The 19,563-nt window shown below is 42.5% G+C and overlaps 1 protein-coding gene across 2 annotated transcripts in view; it reads left to right on the plus strand.

The window, feature by feature from the left end:
* Positions 1–11,953: 11,953 nt before the first annotated feature.
* Positions 11,954–19,563, plus strand: part of LOC143292744 (casein kinase I-like) — a 32,253-nt gene continuing 24,643 nt past the window's right edge. Inside the window, exons 1-6 of one of the 2 annotated variants that reach the window (XM_076603284.1) lie at positions 11,954–12,153; positions 12,280–12,359; positions 15,001–15,111; positions 15,706–15,854; positions 18,002–18,230; positions 19,385–19,555. In XM_076603284.1, the coding sequence (XP_076459399.1) occupies positions 12,284–12,359; positions 15,001–15,111; positions 15,706–15,854; positions 18,002–18,230; positions 19,385–19,555 (736 nt within the window). In that variant the 5' untranslated portion in view covers positions 11,954–12,153; positions 12,280–12,283. The remainder of the gene's footprint in view (positions 12,154–12,279; positions 12,360–15,000; positions 15,112–15,705; positions 15,855–18,001; positions 18,231–19,384; positions 19,556–19,563) is intronic. The other variant, XM_076603282.1, reaches the window with a different exon arrangement.

Below are 19,563 nucleotides of genomic sequence, written 5' to 3' on the forward strand. Positions count from 1 at the left end.
GAATGTACAGATCGTTAGAGAGAAATTATCATGGAACCTGAATTAGGCAACACCAAAAAAAGGAGGATACAGTACAGCCTGACGCCGTTTTTAAAAATCTGTTTGGTAGGGCTGTTAATTAGTGTGGTTCGGAGGGTAAACCAGTTAAACTACTGAACTGAATGGTTGTAGACACAGATTAACAGTTCTATGGACGCGTTCAAATCATTCTTGAATAGGTGCACCCTTACATGACTAATAGAAGTTCTTATTTACAAAATGTTCTCATGCAGTACCTGCCCCATTCCCATCCCCTGCACCCACCATTCCGCGCGCGCGCGCACGCACACACACACACACACACACACACACACACACACACACACACTTGTGGGCTGACCCTAGGCTGTACTTAGATTCCGGTTTTTTGTTTTCAATGAATAACAATGGAAAAGAATAAAGAATATATTTTCAATTTACACTTAAACTGTTAATGTATCTGTTCAGAATGGTAGATCAGACACAACTGACTCCACGCTAAATAAAAAATAAAAAATAGATTAAGGAGGGGAGGTAAACATGTGCATGCCGTGACCGCTGGCCACACAGCACACCAAGAACAGTGAGTTGTTTCAAAACCTCCCTTAAGAATGCCGTCCACACGTCATGGAGAGGCGAGAACTGCAGGTAACCTGTGGCGTAGCCTGCTCGTTTGTCGATGGGACAGTGGGGCGGAACGAATTCTAGGAATCAGTCACTTATAATCATTCAAAGATTTCGAGATATCTTTTCCTGACGACAGGTCTGATGTGAGAATGACGATGGCGGTCGAAGTGTTTCAGAAAGAGGAGGAGGGAGAGCAGAGAGTCAAGGGGACAACTGAAACAGAAACATACATGTCTCCTCCAGTCAGTGCCGACCAACCTTTTCCGTTCCCTGCAGCAAGGCCACCCCACAGCAAACGACCCGGTGTCAAACACACACAATATCCGCTCAAGGAGGGCTGAACCGGTATTCACATTAACAAATAGCAGCACCTGTGTTCGCTCCTGACATGGAAAGTATGTCTCTTTAGCACACCCACCACGATGAACGTATTCACTTTTCAAAGCTTATAAAATTTCCAGCAGCAGAAAGAAAAAAATAATTTGGGAAAAAAAATATATTACACGGCTTCTTGCTTCCTGTGATATATTCAGTTTATTGTATTGTATTACTCTTTTTTGTCACAACAGATTTCTCTGAGTGAAATTCGGGCTGCTCTCACCTGGGAGAGTGCATCGCTACACTACAGCGCCACCCATTTTTTTTGTATTTTTTCCTGCGTGCAGTTTTATTTGTTTTTCCAATCGAAGTGGATTTTTTCTACAGAATTTTGCCAGGGACAACCCTTTTGTTGCCGTGCGTTCTTTTACGTGCGCTAAGTGCATGATGCACACGGGACCTCAGTTTATTGTCTCATCCGATTGACTAGCGTCCAGACCACCACTCAAGGTCTAGTGGAGGAGGAGAAAATACTGGCGACTGTGCCCTGATTCGAACCAGTGCGCTCAGATTATCTCGCTTCCTAGGCGGACGCGTTACTTCTAGGCCATCATTCCACCCATGTGAGAAACATCTCAACTGATGAACATCTTTCAACTATACAAAAGTAAGGTAAGTATTCTATGCGCGTATGTTCATGTTTCTGTGACGATTTTCAGTACACGTGTGAAAAACACCCAGAGAAAGCATACATTTGGGTAAGTTGTGTCCCAGGAGTGTCATTCAATACACTTCCGTTCTCTGGCGAAACAGACGGAAGCCGCTGTATACGATGTCAGTGTTACTGTTTTCCAAGTTCATAAGAAGTGGGGCGGGAGACCGTATTGTATGCATACGCAACACTTCCATAACCCCTCCCCTCTCTCTCTCTCTCTCTCTCTCTCTCTCTCTCTCAGAATTGGTAGGAATTGCTCACACGGGATGTAACCCGGGTTTTCAGAAGCTGCTGCGTCGGAAAATGACGGTCCGAAACTTTCTGCCCGGGTATTTTGACCATGTAAAGATGAGAACCTGCATGACTGTAAGATCATGATGAGAATAGAACTGCGTGACCTCAAATCAAACACGGTGCAGCAGTCGGTTTGCCCACGAGAAAATGAAAACTCCCATAAACTAGCCATTAAAGGAACGCGGAAGGACACTTAATTTGTCATGGGAAGATGAGTACTGCCTGGCCATGAACAAGTAACGCGGTAGGACATATTGGCCATGAGAAGATAACTGCGTTGCCATGAAAGAAACTGTTTTTGTGCGACTCAGTGAATTAAGTTCCTCCATGTTACGTTGCTGCTGCTGCTCTTGCTTATCATCAACATTTTTAATTAGTAGTCTTAGGCTTATTATCATTATTATTGTTAATTTTATTATTGTTGTTGTTATTATTATTATCATCATCATCATCATCATCATTATTATTACTATCACGCAATTCTGATAACCACTTATGCTTTAAAGCATTTGTAAAGTGATTATTATTACATGCAAGAGTACGTACAAGCTTTCATCCATTTCCTGCATTCATCATAGTGGCCATTCAAAGGGAAAAAAAACACAATACAGTGTATTGGGCGATCATGCGATGTTTGTGTGCGTGCGTGATTGTGTGTGTGTGTGTGTGTGTGTGTGTGTGTGTGTGTGTGTGTGTGTGTGTGTGTGTGTGTGTGTGTGTTTCATCATTTTAGAAAGGGGAGACTTCAGTACTATGCTGTGAGGCATGGAGGGTGGGGGTGTCCCCTTCACAATAATCTTGAAGCAAGAAAATGTCCGGAGCAAAATAGAACAGGTCGCTGAACTGACTGTGCACCAGGTTCGGTCATCCAGACCACCACATCCAGCAATATGTCAAATTGTGTCTGCCTTGTTACAGACCAGATGCAGATAGAGTGGTCTGGTCAGTGTCAGAGACCAGTGCCAGCCAGTCTCCTGACCGTTCGCTCTTTTTACGACTTTCTACCTCCCAGCGGTGTATGTCCGCAATATAATAATTATGATGAAACTGTTTCGGCAGATGTAAAGATGCTGCTGCGTTCAATTCTAATACTGGCTAATACGTGTGATTATCCTGTTGTGATTCTCCTTTATAACTGGGGTTGAGGATGGAGAAAGGGAGAACGGATGGGGGACGGGGTTACGTGCCACTTCACACACACACACACACACACACACACACACACACATACACACACTCACGCACGCACGTACACACACACACACTACTACTACTACTACTAATAATAATAATAATGATAATGATAATAATTACAACAACAGAAGGAAAGAGTACAGCGTATGCTGGCACAAAACCCTCTTGGCCTGACCTGTGATATGTTTTCCGACAGCCCTTTGGTAAGTCTTGGCGAGTAGGATCCAGAACACTACCTTTTTTCTCCCGCAGTATCCCAGATAAAGTTCAGGTTATGATTATACTGCGGCCATCTTATCATGATTATGACACTGCGTGGAAAAGAAAAGAATGGACCACAAAACATGTCATAATGATGTTGAGAATAAACTTTATGAAATAACTGTAACCAGTTTTACATTACATTCATTCATGAACAACACAAAGCTGCTGGAACTCAACACCGCATTCACCGAAAGTCACACGGGGGTGGGTGGGGGTAGTGCCTGGTGGGAGGTCGAACAATCATAATCCGGTCGTCGCAATGAACTTTGATGATACCTGCAATGCAGATGAACATGAATTCTGGCGATGTAAGCGAGATCATGGTGTTACAGACTAAGTGTAATGAGGGAAACGCGATCAAATCCAGTGGCGAATGTAAAGAATATGTGTATTGTGATAACGACGTTGATAATAATAGTAACGATAATACGGATAATAATGATGATTATGCCTGCGTAAGTACATTTATTTTCAGGGTTTGAATATGTAAGAGAACACGTGTCTTAGAGCGCCAAGGTCTGTGTAAAAAGCGTTCATTTTGTTATTTTATTATTTTGCGTGGTTTAAAAGTTTAAGATATGTGCAGATTGTGCACGCTCATTGTTTCAGGTGTGGTGCTGCTGCTGTTGCTGTTTAATTCTTCCTGTGTGGCTCACTGATGATCTGATGCAACAAAGAAATATTACATCTGTATTTTTAGCTCTGAAACAGTTATCTCGTTGCTCCTGTGGCACGCACATGCAAGCATGCGTGTTATGCACACACACACACACACACACACACACACACACATGAGTGCATGCGCATGCACATTCACACACAAACGCACATCAGTCTGTGACACCCACCCGCACACGGGTACGCGCGTGCACACTCACATGTTAAAAAAAAAAATTAACACTAAGAAACACTGTACGCGTCCCATCCCCTTAAGCCACCCCCCTGCCTTCTCCCCATTCCGCTCCTACCTCCCACCCCCACCCCTAATGCCCTATCCCACACCGCCCTGTCCCTGATGTGGCGTAAGAGTCAAGTGCTCGCACACGTACATGTAGGCATACACAGAACTTTTAAACACAAACATCGGAATTGTTATAGGTCTCTTGTACAAAAAACAACAACCAGCAACTAAAAACAAAAACACAAAAAAGTAATACAAAATCAAATCATTTCACGTATTAATTACTTTCCCGTCATGATAAGGCCCAGATGCCTAGCTTTTTGTTATAACAAAGGGAATAAAAAGTTACATGATGCAACTGTGTCAGGTGCTATGATTAGCTGGAATGTGCTGGCAGTGTGTTTTCGCTGACTGTTACAGTATTGTGGTAGGAAAGTAATGAAAGGGGCGATGGGAGTTAACTACGTACAATGATAATGTGGACTGTGGGGTCACTATGGAGAGAATTACGTTCAACTCTGATGACTTCTTTTTTCTTTTCTTTTCTTTTCTTTTCTTTTTTTTTCCCCTTTATCCTTGAAATTGTTTGATTTGGATTAAACTAACATCAAATCCAAACCCCCGTATTTCTTTGTATTTTTTCCGAACGATGGCGCGTGAATCTATTTGCTGGTGTGCATGCATCTCTCTCTCTCTCTCTCTCTCTCTCTCTCTCTCTCTCTCTCTCTCTCTCTCTCTCTCTCTCTCTCTCTCTCTTACAGTGATGGAGTCTTCCGTCAGACCGACGGATGAATAGGCAGGCAGACTTATCTGTCGGTGTGTGTCCTCATATGGGGGAAGAGGCCGATTCTGGATGTGCAGCACTTCCCACAGGTGTTGCAAGGGGAAACGTCTCCAGAAGCTGAGCCCTGCTTCCTTCGCTCACGCTTCTCCTTAATGGCCAGCGTTCTCTTGTTTTCAAACATCTTTATGCCACTAGAGCACAGCATCCTCCAGCGAGAGCGGTCAACGGCATCAGTTTCCCAGGAAGCGATGTCTATGTCACAGGCTTTGAGGTTTGTCTTCAAGGTCCTTGAAGCGCTTGCAGGGTCTCCCAAGTTCACGGTGGCCTTCCTTCAGCTGGCCATACAAAAGCATCTTGGGGATCCTGCTGTCATGCGGACGTGTCCTGTCCAGCGTAGCTGGCACTGGATCAGCAGGCTTTCGATCCTGGGCAGGCCGCTCCTCTCTAGGACCTAGAGGTTGGAGACCCTGTCTTGCCACTTTATGCCGAGGACCTTTCGTAGGCATCTCTGGTGCAAATGCTCAAGTTGTTGAATGTGACGGCGATACGTCGTCCATGTTTCACAGCAGTACAACAAGGTGGTCAACACAACAGCTCTGTAGGTTTTGATTTTGGTGCTGAGCCTGATGCCTTTGTTGTTCCACAGCCTGTTGTTGAGTGCCAAAGGCGGAGCTGGCCTTGGCGATGCGCAGCGTCATTTCTGCATCAAGGGCTCCGTTGCTGCATAGGGTGCTGCCCAGGTAGCAAAACTTGTCGACTGACTTGATCTCTGTGTCATCGATCTTGATTGCAGGTGTGTGTGGGGGGGGGGGGAGGCACTGGCGTTCTGTGAGCTAGCTGGTTGGTACATGGACTCGGTCTTGCTGAGGCTGATGGTGAGTCCAAAGTGCCTGCAGGAGGTTGAGAACCTGTCCATAATGAACTGCATAACATGGGTGTGTGCAGCACGCGCGCAGTCATCAGCGAAGAGGAACTCTCTCAACAGTGCCTCAATCAACCTGGACCTGACATGGAGTCGCCGCAAGTTGAAAAGTTTGCCATCTGTGCGAAACTGAATGTAGATGCCCCGGTCAGTCTTGGGAGGCGTCAATCAGCATGGCAGAGAAGAGAATGGAGAACAGTGTGGGTGCCAGGACGCAGCCCTGCTTCACTCCATTTGCCACAGGGAACGGATCCGACATGTCAGTATTTTCCTGTACTCTCGCCTGCATGCCATCGTGGAATGACGCAATCAGCTGGATTGGGCTGTCTGGGCAGCCGAACATTAGGAGAATCTTCCACAGACCACGCCGGTTCACCGTATCGAAGGCCTTAGACAGGTCTACAAAGACCATATGGAGCTCCTTGTTCTGCTCACGGCACTTCTCTTGCATCTGGCGTATGGCAAACACCATGTCACATGTTCCCCTACCTGAGCGGAAGCCGCACTGTGCTTCAGGGATGACTGTGTTGGAGACATGGTCAACCAGTCTGTTCAGTATGATGCGGGCGAAGATCTTGCCGGCGATGCAGAGGAGAGAGATTCCACGGTGGTTATCGCAGGATGTTTTGTCTCCCTTCCGTTTGTAAATGTGGACAATTGAAGCATCCTTGAAATCCTGGGGGACCTCCCCTCTCTCCAAGATAGACTGGAACAGGGCGGTCAGCTTGTCTGTCAGCACCTCGCCTCCATACTTGTAGATGTCAGCATGGATTCCATCCGCTCCTGGTGCTTTTCCTGACGTTGTCAGCTTCAGGGCTTTCCGGGTCTCGGCCTTGGTGGGAGGGGCAGCTTGCTAGTTATTGACTGGTAGCTGTGGGAGGGCTGCAATTGCCTCGTCAGATACGGACGAGTCCCTGTTGAGGAGGGTGTTGAAGTGCTCTGCCCAGCGGGCAAGGATGTCTTTCTTGTCTGTCAGAAGGGTGGTCTGGTCCAAGTCTCGGACAGGGGTTGATCCTGTGACTCTCGGCCCATACACAGCTCGGAGACCATCATGGAAGGTCTTCATGTCGTGAGCATCAGCAGCGGACTGAAGCTCTTCGGACTTTCTCAGTCCCACCAGGTGTTCTTCATCTCACGCAGCCTCTTCTGTACGAGTTGCTTGGTTTGCAAGAATTGGTTCTCCTTCCTCTGGCAGTCTTTATCGGAAATGTGATCCCGATGCCGTATATGCAGTGTGTTCAGGAGCTTGGAGATTCCAGAGTCGTTCTCGTCAAACCAGTCTTTGTGGCTCATCTGTACAAAGCCGAGTGTGTCAGCTGCTGCTGTGTACACAACATCTCTAAAGGTGCTCCATACCTCTTCTACATCAGTTGACGCAGGAATTTCTTGGAGAGCTGCTTGGAGTTGCTGCTGCAGCACGTCCTTGGTAATAGGGAGGCGGTGGATATTCAACTTCCTATGGGTTTCTGCCTGGCTGGTTGGACTTGCGTGCAAGTCTGATGGTCATCTTGCTGCGTACCAGGCGATGGTACGACCAACAGACTGCTCCTCTCATGCAGCGTGTAATGGAGACATCACCTCTGTCCCTCTGCCGGACAATCACACAGTCCAGCATGTGCCATTGCTTACAGTTACTGTTACAGTACTGTGGTAGGAAAGTGATGAAAGGGGGCAATAGGAGTTAACTACGTACAATGAGAAGACGCCGGGGTCACTTTGTTTTGTTTCATTATCAGTTTCGCTGTCACCATTTCATTCGTTTGTTATAATGGTTTGTTACACACTGAAAGTGTGTTGATGCATTCAGCCATTTCATTAGGACCTCATGGCCACTGACATTAAAGTGTTAAAGCGTCACACACACACACACACGCGCGCGCGCGCGCAGGCTTTTTTCCAATCTAGCTTCACATTTTGAAACACCAATAATATCAAAGCAAACGAACATTAACTCAATGAGAAGACGCCGGGGTCATTCAGTGAAGTTCGCGGTAAGTGCATGGTGGCATTTTCTGGTCGCTCTTATTGTGACTCGGGTTTGATAAATGTACAACTAAACTACAATGAAACATGCAAAGGAAATGCGCCCAGATTTCACACTCACAACTCAATGGGCTTTTGGTCGTTCGACAGGGTGGATCGAGAAGGGAGGGAGGGGGGGAGGGGGGGCTTTTTCCTGTCGTCTTTTCCCTCTCGACAGTACCTCTGTCCAATATGCCCGAATACGTCTTCTCTCCAAGCTATAACATCACGTCAAAAAGCAAGTTCCTCAAACCTAAACCTTAACGCGTCGAGACATTTGCAGTTTCTCAAGGATGCGTCACTGCCCTAGCACAAAAGTCAAATTTGGGAGAATGGGCGAGACCGAGGTTCGAACCCAGACCATTACGGACACTGTATCGGCACTGTATAAGCCTTTTAACCATTCAGCAACCTTCCTCCCGGAGACACATACTACAGCTGATCACAATGATTCATTGAGTTCTCCGCGGTGGCTCTTGAAGAGAGAAGCGCGCGCGCGTGAGTGTGCGTGCGTGCGTGTGTGTGTGTGTGTGTGTGTGTGTGTGTGTGTGTGTGTGTGTGTGTGTGTGTGTGTGTGTGTGTGTGTGTGTAAGCAACATGATTTGTGTGTGTGTGCTCGACCTCACATTGACAACTACTTAACATCAGGGAATCCACGAATGATCCTGGCAGCAGATTCAATTCGGTGACTGATCTGAATATAAAACACAACAGAAAGGTTGTTGACCTTGTTAAATAAATAAATAAATATGTGTATATATATACATATATTCTTTGTTCTGAGGGACGTAGTTTTGCTAAAACCGTCGTGCAAAAGGCTTTCAAGAGAATGTCCTTTGTCCGTTAACCTTCAATAAATGGTTGATTGATAGAAATTCACACACACACACACACACACACACACACACACACACACACACACACACACACACACACACACACATCAAAAAGCACACACACGCGCGCGCGCACACACACACACACACACACACACACACACACACACACACATCATGACAACATCCACTACCACAACATTAACACCACCACCACCACCGTGGCGATCATCATAGAAGTGGAGAACACTTCCAGCCTAGGCCGCCGTTAGACAAAAATGTGTGGTGTCGATAGAAACAAAACTCATCTATCTTCTTCTTCTTCTTCGTTCGTGGGCTGCAACTGCCACGTTCACTCGTGTATGTACACGAGTGGGTGTTTACGTGTATGCCCGTTTTTACCCCGCCATGTAGGCAGCCATACACCGTTTTTAGGGGTGTGCATGCTGGGCATGTTCTTGTGTCTATAACCCACCGAACTCTGACATGGATTACAGGATCTTTAACGTGCGTATTTGATCTTCTGCTTGCGTATACACACGAAGGGGGTTCAAGCACCAGCAGGTCTGCACATTTGTTGACCTGGGATATCGGAGAAATCTCCACTCTTTATCCACCAGGCGCCGTTACCGAGATTCAAACCCGGGACCCTCAAATTGAAAGTCCAACGCTTTAATCACTCGGCTATTGCGCCCGTCCTACAACATTTTTAAAACTTGTACTTAATTCCAAATCTAATTCAGGCAATCACTACTTCAGTAGATCATGGTATGTTGTTTTTTTTGTGTTTTGTTTTTTACCGTACTTCTGTGTGTGTGTGTGTGTGTGTGTGTGTGTGTGTGTGTGTGTGTGTTTGCGTGTGTGTGTTTGCGTGTGTGTTTGCGTGTGCGTGTGTACGTGTGTACGTGTGCAATGCCCGATCAGACTGCATAGTCCTGAATCAAACATTGTGAACGAAACGAAGTGAAATGATTTAACATTGTGGTTTAGAGACGAGCAGCCAAATTTGTGCTGAGACGCTACCGGAACACCTCGAGTGTATCAGCAATGCTACAAGACGTTGAGTCCCTGCAACAACGCCGCCAAACAGCCAGACTGAGTATGCTTTATAAAATCAAGCATAATTGTTTAAGCATGGATTCACTGAAAGAAAAACTGGTATCACCACCACCACGGCAGCGACGCACCCACACTGAGCAGCTGGAGCAAAAATCTTCTGCAAAACTAGATAATAGGCAGGCTGGTTTCCTCCCACGTACCATCCGGGATTGGAACGCCTTGCCCCAGAGAGCCGTGGAGGCCAGCTCAGTCGACACCTTTGTGTCGATGGTCTCCGGGATATAAATATCAGAATATACCTTTTTTTTCTTTTTTTAAGAAACCTATGTAGACCTAAATGTATCTTCCGCAGACCCCGTTTTATTCAGTGATAGAATAGTCAGGTATTGACTGTGATCACTTTACGGAAGGAAGGAAGGAAGGGTGCTTATGCGTGATGTGTGTGTTTGTCAGTGTGTGCGCGCGCACGCCTGTGTGAGCCTGCCATGTCTGTTTGTCAGTCTGTCAGTCTATGTACCTCTGTTATTTAGCCTGTTATAGTATATAACATTATATATATGTGTGTGTGTGTGTGTGCGCGTGCACACGTGCATGCGTGCGCGAACGTGTGTGCGCGCGTGTGTGTGTTGTGTTACTATCTCTGTGTCTGTCAGTTTGTCTCTCTGTCGCTGCGTCTGTCAGTGCACATCTCTCTTCTTCTTCTTCTTCTTCTCCTTCTTCTTCTCTACTCGTTTTGTCTGTTCGTTTCTCTTTATGCCTTTTGGGGTTTTTTTAAACGTATTCGTCTATTCACTATGACCGACTATGACGAAGTCATTTTGAACTGAGCAATTTGTTCTTTGATTGTTTGTCGGTCTGACTGATTGACTCACTGAGTGACTGACTGACTGGCTCAGTGATAGAGTGATTAATTGATATGAATTGATCATAAGGTGCGAACGATTCCAGGGACGATTGGTTTGATTAATTTATGTGTTGAGTTTATCAGTTGAAGTGACAAACGCAGATGGATTCTTGTTGTTGTTTTTGTTGATGTCGACTGATCAGGTTCGACAGATGGAATTCAGTTTAGAACGTATTCTATCCAGGAAAGATCAGGCTGTGTGCACAGGCAATTTATGAAAACAAACACTGAGTCGACCAGTGTACAACAGGCGCGCGCACACACACATGAACACAACTGAACACTTGACACAGAGCTAGGAAAACAGACTTGGAAGAGGAGATAAGAGAAGGCAGCACGGCATGAAAACACTACTGCAACAACAACAACAACAACAACAACAACAACAACAAAAGCTGTCTTCACATCGCATTGCCCTGAGGGAAAAAATTAACAAACAGATAAAGACTTAAGTAGTCAAGTTAAAATTTAAAAATAAAAACATTTGGAAAACGCGATATTCAGTCGATCATACGGAGCAGGAAAGCTGAAGTTGGCTTGAATGGCATTCCTTGTTCACCGCCCATTCACACCATTCACCCACCCAACCCAAACCCGCTATTTTCCATTCCCGTCTCCATGCCAAACAAAACGACTTTTAAACTGACACAGGCCTATATGTTCGCACACGTCGTTGTGGGTTATTTTAGTCTGACCATACGAAATAGCCGTGCATAATTCGAATATCATATTACACATCGCATTGCAAGGACACGCGCACTTTTTCTCAGACCGTGTTTATTTTCAGAATACCTAACGACCACGCCTGAGGGGATCTCATACCTCGGGTCAAGTCCAAAACAACCACGGGAAGGCGTAACCAATGACGCGGACAGTGTCAGATATAAACATAGCTGAGGAAACACACTGAGCGGATAGTGCACTCACGTGGCTGCAACAGCTTTCTAACATCCACATCGCCATTTCAAAATCTGTGACAAAATAAACTGATCTGGTCGCACATAAACACAATTCGTGAAAATAATAAATCAGCTGTAACTAGGGTCAACTGGCAGGTCGAGCAGACGCCTATCATCCGGGGTTTCTTTTGCGGAAGCAGACTTTCAGCGCTTGCGTAGTGTGTGTGTCAAGCAACCATTCAGTAAATAATGGCTTCTGCTAGATAGGTACCGTTATTTTATCGGGAGCATCGGCACTTACTTTGGGAATGTATTAACATCAGAGTGACATAATTGAATTCGTCAATCATTTAGCTTACTGATGTGGCCCTTCTTTTGAAGGAGAAACGACAATAGGTAAGATTTTTCGCACACAGTTTTGCCCTACCCTTCCTTCTTTTTTCTGTAGGTTGGACTGGTCGGAACTAAGCACTGGATGCAGTCTCCATTGTGCTAAGTTGGACATATTTTCTTTGTTGTTAGAACGATGGAGCTACGAGTTGGAAACAAGTATCGCCTGGGAAGGAAAATCGGCAGTGGCTCTTTCGGAGACATTTATCTGGGTAAGTCAGTGTTCACGATTTCATTTAGATTTTTAATCAGAAAATATTTTGTTTTTGTCTGCTATGAAGTTCGAAGAAATCAGATCAGCTGAGTTCGGATTCTGGTCTGTGTCATCAATGTGAATAGTGTCCGACTACTAGGCAGACTAGATCTGATACTCCAGCATGAAAAGGTGGCTAGTGACATAATTTTGCATGCAGTGGTATGGTGAATTTCATATGGATCTCGCTCAGTGAGACACACAAGATAATATACTTTCGTTACAATTTTCATGATTTATTATCAAAGAAATGCCCAATAACTCGCTCAGTCATTGTTTCAGTGAAGTATTCATCATTTTTTGCTCGATTCTGTGTTTCTAGCAGACTCTTCCAGCTTGTTTAGAATCAGTAGGAAAAGTGTATTTTTATTGGACAAAGTTGGGGGACCCAAAATATAACTTTCACCTTTTCCATAGTGTTTCTCGCGGACTATGACTATGTCAGTATGTGTGCACAATACAGCACATGATTGATAACTACATATTTCTGCTTGCACAGACATGAACACACACACACACACACACACACACACACACACACACACACACACACACAGAGTGTTATTCTTCCAGCAGGACACAAATATTTCTGTATCACTATCACAGTATCAGACATAGAAAATAATGATTTTTGGCAGCTTTGTATTAATTTTAAGCTTTTGTTAATTTGAGATTGTGAAACTGGACATACCACTTCCAGGAATTTATTGGATTTGATTTTTGTTTTTTCACACACAAAAAACTATTATATGCAGTCTGTATGTTTCTTTGTTTTGATTTTGAATACTTCATCCTGTGAGTGTGATTGATACATGTGTGTCATTGAATATCTTCTGATACTCATACAGTGTAAACAGTCACTTGATTTTCACTGTGGCTAAGTTCAGACTGTCATTAACAGACTCCCTGTACAGTTGCAAGTATAAATCAACCTAAAGAAGAATATGTTCAGAAACCCAAAAAAGTTTGTTTCCATTGCTATGTTGCAACTTTTACTAGTTTAAGTTTTACTTAACGGTCACAGATACACTAAAAACTTAGCAGATGCCACAATGTTATTTGTAAAGGGTGTGTCAGTTTTTCGTTTTCTTTTATATTTGCAGACTGGCATGATGTGAGCCTGAAAGAATTTTATGTTTTGGTTGAAGCAGACAATACAGTATTTTGAATTGAATTGAATGGAATTGAACTTGTACAAACTGTTGTGTAGTGTGAACATTACATATTCTGGTCAACAGCTGGAGTCTTTAGTTAAATATCAAACTATTCACCAAATAGAATCATTGTTCCCATTCCCAATGTTCGCAACAAGTAAATAACTTGTAATGTGGGCTGAATGAAGCATATTATGCTTTTGTTTTTGTAATACTTTTTTTTTTGGCGATTGATCTTCACTAAATCTATTAAATGTAATCATCAATAAATCATCAATGCATATTTTAACCTCACAGAAAAATTGACACCCAGAATGAATCTTTTTTTTTTCTTTTTCTTTTTTTAATCCTCAGCCAGTTTCAAACCTTCCTTTCCTGTCAACATTTTTAGAAAAAGTCATCATGTATCAGTTTGACAACCTCCTTTATTTCAACAATCTCTTCCACCGTTTTCAGTTTCTGTCTGCCTGTTGTGCTGAACAGCACTGAAACCATTCTTCTCCACATCCTGAATATTCTTCTGATACAGTGATAGTGTCCGACTCAAGAAAAAAATATTTCCTCTCTTACTCTTCTCAACTTGTCAGCTGCCTTTGATACAATGGACCATTTGATGTTTTTTTGCATCTTCATTTGAATTCATTTTGTTTCAGCAGCACTGCTTTCAGCTGCTTCAAATCATATCTCATCAACAGATTCCACCAGTCTCTAACAGTTGACAGTTGTCAGTCGGAACTCGCTAAAATCAAACACAGAGTCCCATACATGGAGGTTGGTGGGGTTTTTTCGGGGGGCTTCATGCTCTTCACACTGTACACTGCTCCCCACACTGAAATTATACGACCACCACAATTTCAGTCATTGATTCATTCTAATGCCAATGTTTGACTCTCAACTTCTGAAAAACAATACCCCTGAAAGTTTGTCATCTATTGCAAGAAAAATATGACTCCTTTCTGGACATTCAGAACTGGAAGACTTTTAATCAGTAACATTTGAACTGACAAGAACACAGACAAAACTGAAACAATGATCAATTCTCTCACACTTTGAATACTGTAACTCTCTGTCTTTGTTGTGTGGTTTCCCTGCTTCATCTATTCACTCCCTTCAGCACATACAAAACTCTGCTGCTCAGCTTGTCCTCTGGAAGAAAAGATCTGAGCACATCACTCTTGCAACGCCTCCATTGGATTCCTGTCTGACACAGAAGAAAGTACAAGATCAGCACTCATGCTTTTCATGTTTTTGTTGTTGTCGTCGTTGTTGTTTTTTTGTCTCCTCAGATGAAGGTGAACAGATAACTGATAAGACTGTACTGTGTTGAAAATAACAAACATCAGCTTGCTCTTTCTCATTATCTCACTATCTGTAAGTGGACATTGCTTCTTTGTGATTGTATGAGCGTATTTGCAATTTTTTTAGCGTGAAAAATCAATTGTGCAGGCACAGACATTTCCAATGGTGAGGAGGTAGCCATCAAGTTAGAATGTGTCAAGACAAAGCACCCGCAGCTTCACATCGAAAGCAAAATTTACAGAATGATGCAGGGAGGAGGTAAGTAATACAGTCCATAGTCATATTGAAATTTGAAGTAGAACCTCTGGAGCCAGATGTATGCTAGGTCTGTTCTTTGCCATTATAATCATGGACTTTCTGTTCTGTTCTTGTCTGTTTTGCTGTTATATTTTGATTTCTTCTTCTTTTTTTTCTTTTCTTTTTTTCATTTCTCCCTTTGTTTAAAATGGTAGACATCTGTTTGGAGGGGAGGGGATAGAAACTAGAGTTACACTTTTTATCATATGTGCTTGTAAAAAGTTGTATGATTTACTAGACCAATGCATACTGTATTCTGTCTCTAATTCTAAATTAGAGTGATTCACAAAATATTCATAATACATGATGATGTATGTTGTTTTTGTTGGGTTTTTCTTTTTCAATTTGTATTTGAAATAACTGTAAGTGTTATCTATATCAGTTTATCTGTTTCAGTTTATTCATGTTCAGCTGTTCTTGTTTTTTTAATAGTGTTCTTATTTTATAATGTAATAATTATTTTGAAAGTTTACAGGTGGTAAACAGTACAAGGCAAAACTTGTACAGCCTGAGTTTAGTTTCTGTGCGGTTGAAGAGTGAAGGTGTTTGTTGCAGTGGGCATCCCCTCCATCAAGTGGTGTGGGGCAGAAGGCGACTACAATGTGATGGTGATGGAGCTGCTGGGGCCTAGTCTGGAGGACCTCTTCAACTTCTGCTCCCGGAAGTTCAGCCTCAAGACTGTCTTACTGCTGGCTGATCAACTGGTGTGTGTGTTTGTGTGTCACTGTGTGTGGGGGGTGGGGGGAGGAGGGTTAGAGGGGGGGGTGTTGGGTGGGGGGGGGTGCAAAAGGGAATGGGGTGTGAGGTGGAGGCTGAATAAAGATGTTAATGCACCTGGGTTTAGATTCCATCAACACACTGTACACATGTGTAAACACTGGTGTGTGGGGTGTGCAGCATGTCATAAATGTGGGAATTGCTTTTCAGAAGAAGAATGATGCTACCCTTACACTACAGAATCAAATTTAGTATTATTCCTATATGTTTATCTGTACATTCCTGTTACATTGGACAAGAGACTTCATGAAGAACACAGGTCAGGAGTTGACCAGCAGCACATGTGCTGCAGAAAAAACATAGTGATATAAAAAAAAAAATTAATCTTGAAGATTGTGACAACTCAGATTTTTGTAAGTACTGTTGAAAAAGAAATGAAAAGGTGGAGGGTCCATTTATTAGTTGTGTGTACATATGCATACTGTTGAAAGAAAAATAATACACATAATTAACTAAATGTCACCGTCCTCTGCCATCCACCTCCTTCTCTCAACAGTACTGCAGTGTTTTTGCAAATGTATTATTTTTCTTCCATAAACATTGACAAAATGCAGCGTTTTATATGTCATTTGAAACCAGTACAAGACACTGACACAAAAAAAATACTGCTCTGGGCAGCACCTGTTCGCACAGTATTAAATCCTCTGCTCCTAGTCATATTGATAAGAAATTGATTCTAGTTTGCACATGTTGACACAGCATCAAATATGAATAATATCCCAATTACCCCTAAGTGACTGAGCATAAATCACTATTGAAATCCCATGTCAAGGGACCAAACTCTGACAATTTTCGATGGATGATTATTATAAAAAAAAAAAAAATTAAATATACTATCATCATCTTGTTTTGTTGCACTGAGTTATTTCTCCCACCCCCCACCCCCATAGAATTTGATCATCAACTTTAGATAAATCCATTACTAAAATTACATTTTACTTTAAAATAAGTTTGGTCTACTCTACTGTGTGTTTTAACACCACATCTTTTCTTCTTCTTCAGCTTGAGTAGCTATAATCAACATGCTGAATTTTTTTTCTTTTCATTTGGAGAGATGCTGTATTTTTGCATTGATAGTGGAAAGAAAGAAAAAGCAAAGAACCTAGCCTTGTCTGTAAAGAAAAGAGAATAAAATCCATGGAACTAGCACAAACAAAAGAGAAATATAATCCATGGAACTTGCACAAACAGGAAGATTGTGTACAATCGAATATTTTTAGTGAAATCAACGACTGACACATTGAGACAATGACAGTATCAGTTTTGGAGATTTGACAGTTGCTTCACACTTGGAACCATCTTCTCTGTGATTATCACTGTCACTGTTGGCAAAACTCAATCAGTTGATATATACTGTATTATAGGCCACTCAGTATGATCGACTTCTACAAGATTCTCATGCAGAAATTATTCAGACAGTTCAAAATCATCATCATAGTGATCATTTAGAGGAAATATGCCAAAGCTCTTGTCAGTCATCAAACATCTTCTAACTTAGAATTGAGAATATTGGCAAAACTTAACCAAATTGGGCATTGAAAAGTGATGCATTCTTAGCAAGGAATGGCAAAATCGAGACAGTGACTCTTGTGAGAGTCTCACTTACGTAAACTACAATGCCTATGCCCATGAAAAGCGGGCGCTCAGTGGTAGGAGAATACAGATGTTTTTGCGGGTGCTTAGTGGTTAGAAGGAATATACTTCTAGTTCTGTTGTGTCACTGACAAAGAAAGCCATTCTGGTTATCATTGGTGATGCAACATCTGAATGTGTGATGTGGTTGTACTTGTGTTACGTAAATTGTAATCGACCAAATATTACCAAAATAATCAGCTCATAATGTTAGCAGTTTTTCTTTCCTGAATAAACTGTTTCGAATTCAGTAGTTATTGAAGTGAGTGTATGTGTCAGTGGTCCTGTATATTTTATTGCCCCTTTATAAATCTAAGGCTAAAGTTCTGTAATCTTTTTTTTCTTTCTAAAAGCAGATAAAGCAACTGATCAGTAAGGTAAATGTAATCTTTCTTTCTAAATGTAGGTGAAGCATCTGATCAGTTTTAATGGTCTGTTTCAGATCAGCAGAATTGAGTACATTCACTCCAAAAACTTCATCCACAGAGATGTGAAGCCAGACAACTTTTTGATGGGGCTGGGGAAAAAAGGCAATCTTGTGTATCTCATAGACTTTGGGCTGGCCAAAAAATACAGAGATGCACGAACGCATCAACACATACCTTACAGGGAAAACAAGAATCTCACAGGCACAGCACGCTATGCCAGCATCAATACCCACCTGGGCATAGGTAAGTCAGAATGACTAACAGGTTTTTACAGTGTGTGTGTTGTCAGTGCATATCTGTGTGTTGAGGAATATTTGGGCAGGACAGTAGTTCTGAATGTATGAGTTAATCGTGGTGTGCCACTGTGTCAGTCCTCAAATCAGTTTTAAAAAATTATTTCAGCACAACTGCATGAGTTAATGGGATGCTGACCAAAATGTGGCTTTTGTGCAAGTGAATTCGGGGACATCTTTGGTTTGGGGGTGGGAGGGTGGGTTTCCCCCTCAGTTTATGCAGTGAGTTCATGTGCTCTTTGAAAAATTGCCATAACAGACTACATTCATTCATATACATATGCAGAGATGGGGTGCATATTTGCATACACACGAATACATACATAACTCCTTCATAAAAATACAAGAATGAGCTTCTGAAAAAACGACAACTTGATTTTGCTCGATGAATTCAACCTGACAGATGGAAACTGGGACTGGTGCTGTTAAAAAAAGATTTTAATTACACATACTGTGCAAACTACTATCCGCCTATGCGGAGAAAACAGAAGCAACTACGGCCGATAACCTCCTAGTAGTTGGACGTGCCTTGTTATCTTTCTATTATAAATAGTATCTGTGCCGTCTGGAAATTCTGTTATAGAAATTTACTTGTCTTTTGCTCTCTTTGTTTCCACATTTTCTGTATTTTCACTGTCATCTCTTTCTCGTTTTGTGCTCGGTTTGGATTAGTAATGGGAATATTCTTTTTTTGACCAGAATCTTTTCAGACCTGACATGGCCCAGTGACTGGGTTGTAACCAACAAACGGCAGAAATAAGAGAAGTTACCTATTCAGACTTTCTAATATTCTGATACTTTTTAGCGTCCCTGTCTTTGTTGTATACTTGTGTGTGTGTGTGTTTTATTATTTCAAGTTTTTAATATTCTGTTTTTAGACATACATTGTTTTCTTTCTGTTAAAAAAAAAATTAAAAAAGTATCCCTGGACTTTTTAGTGTCCCTGTCTTAGTTATATACTTCTGTGGTGTTGATTTGTGTGTATGTGTGTGTGGAAATGTTCCTATTATCAGCATTGAGCATATCTCATGTTTGACATGTTTTAGGAAAAGTTTATATGTGATGTCAGTTTATTTTATATATGTGCATGTGCTGTCTAAACAGAACAAAGTCGGAGGGACGACATGGAGTCGTTGGGGTATGTCTTCATGTACTTCCTGCGTGGCAGCTTACCTTGGCAGGGCCTCAAGGCAGCTACCAAACGCCAAAAATATGAACGCATCAGTGAGAAGAAAATGTCCACTCCTATTGAAGAGCTCTGCAAAGGATTTCCTTGTATGTCT

The sequence above is a fragment of the Babylonia areolata genome, chromosome 18 (assembly GCF_041734735.1).
Source record: "Babylonia areolata isolate BAREFJ2019XMU chromosome 18, ASM4173473v1, whole genome shotgun sequence".
Lineage (NCBI taxonomy): Eukaryota > Metazoa > Mollusca > Gastropoda > Neogastropoda > Buccinidae > Babylonia > Babylonia areolata.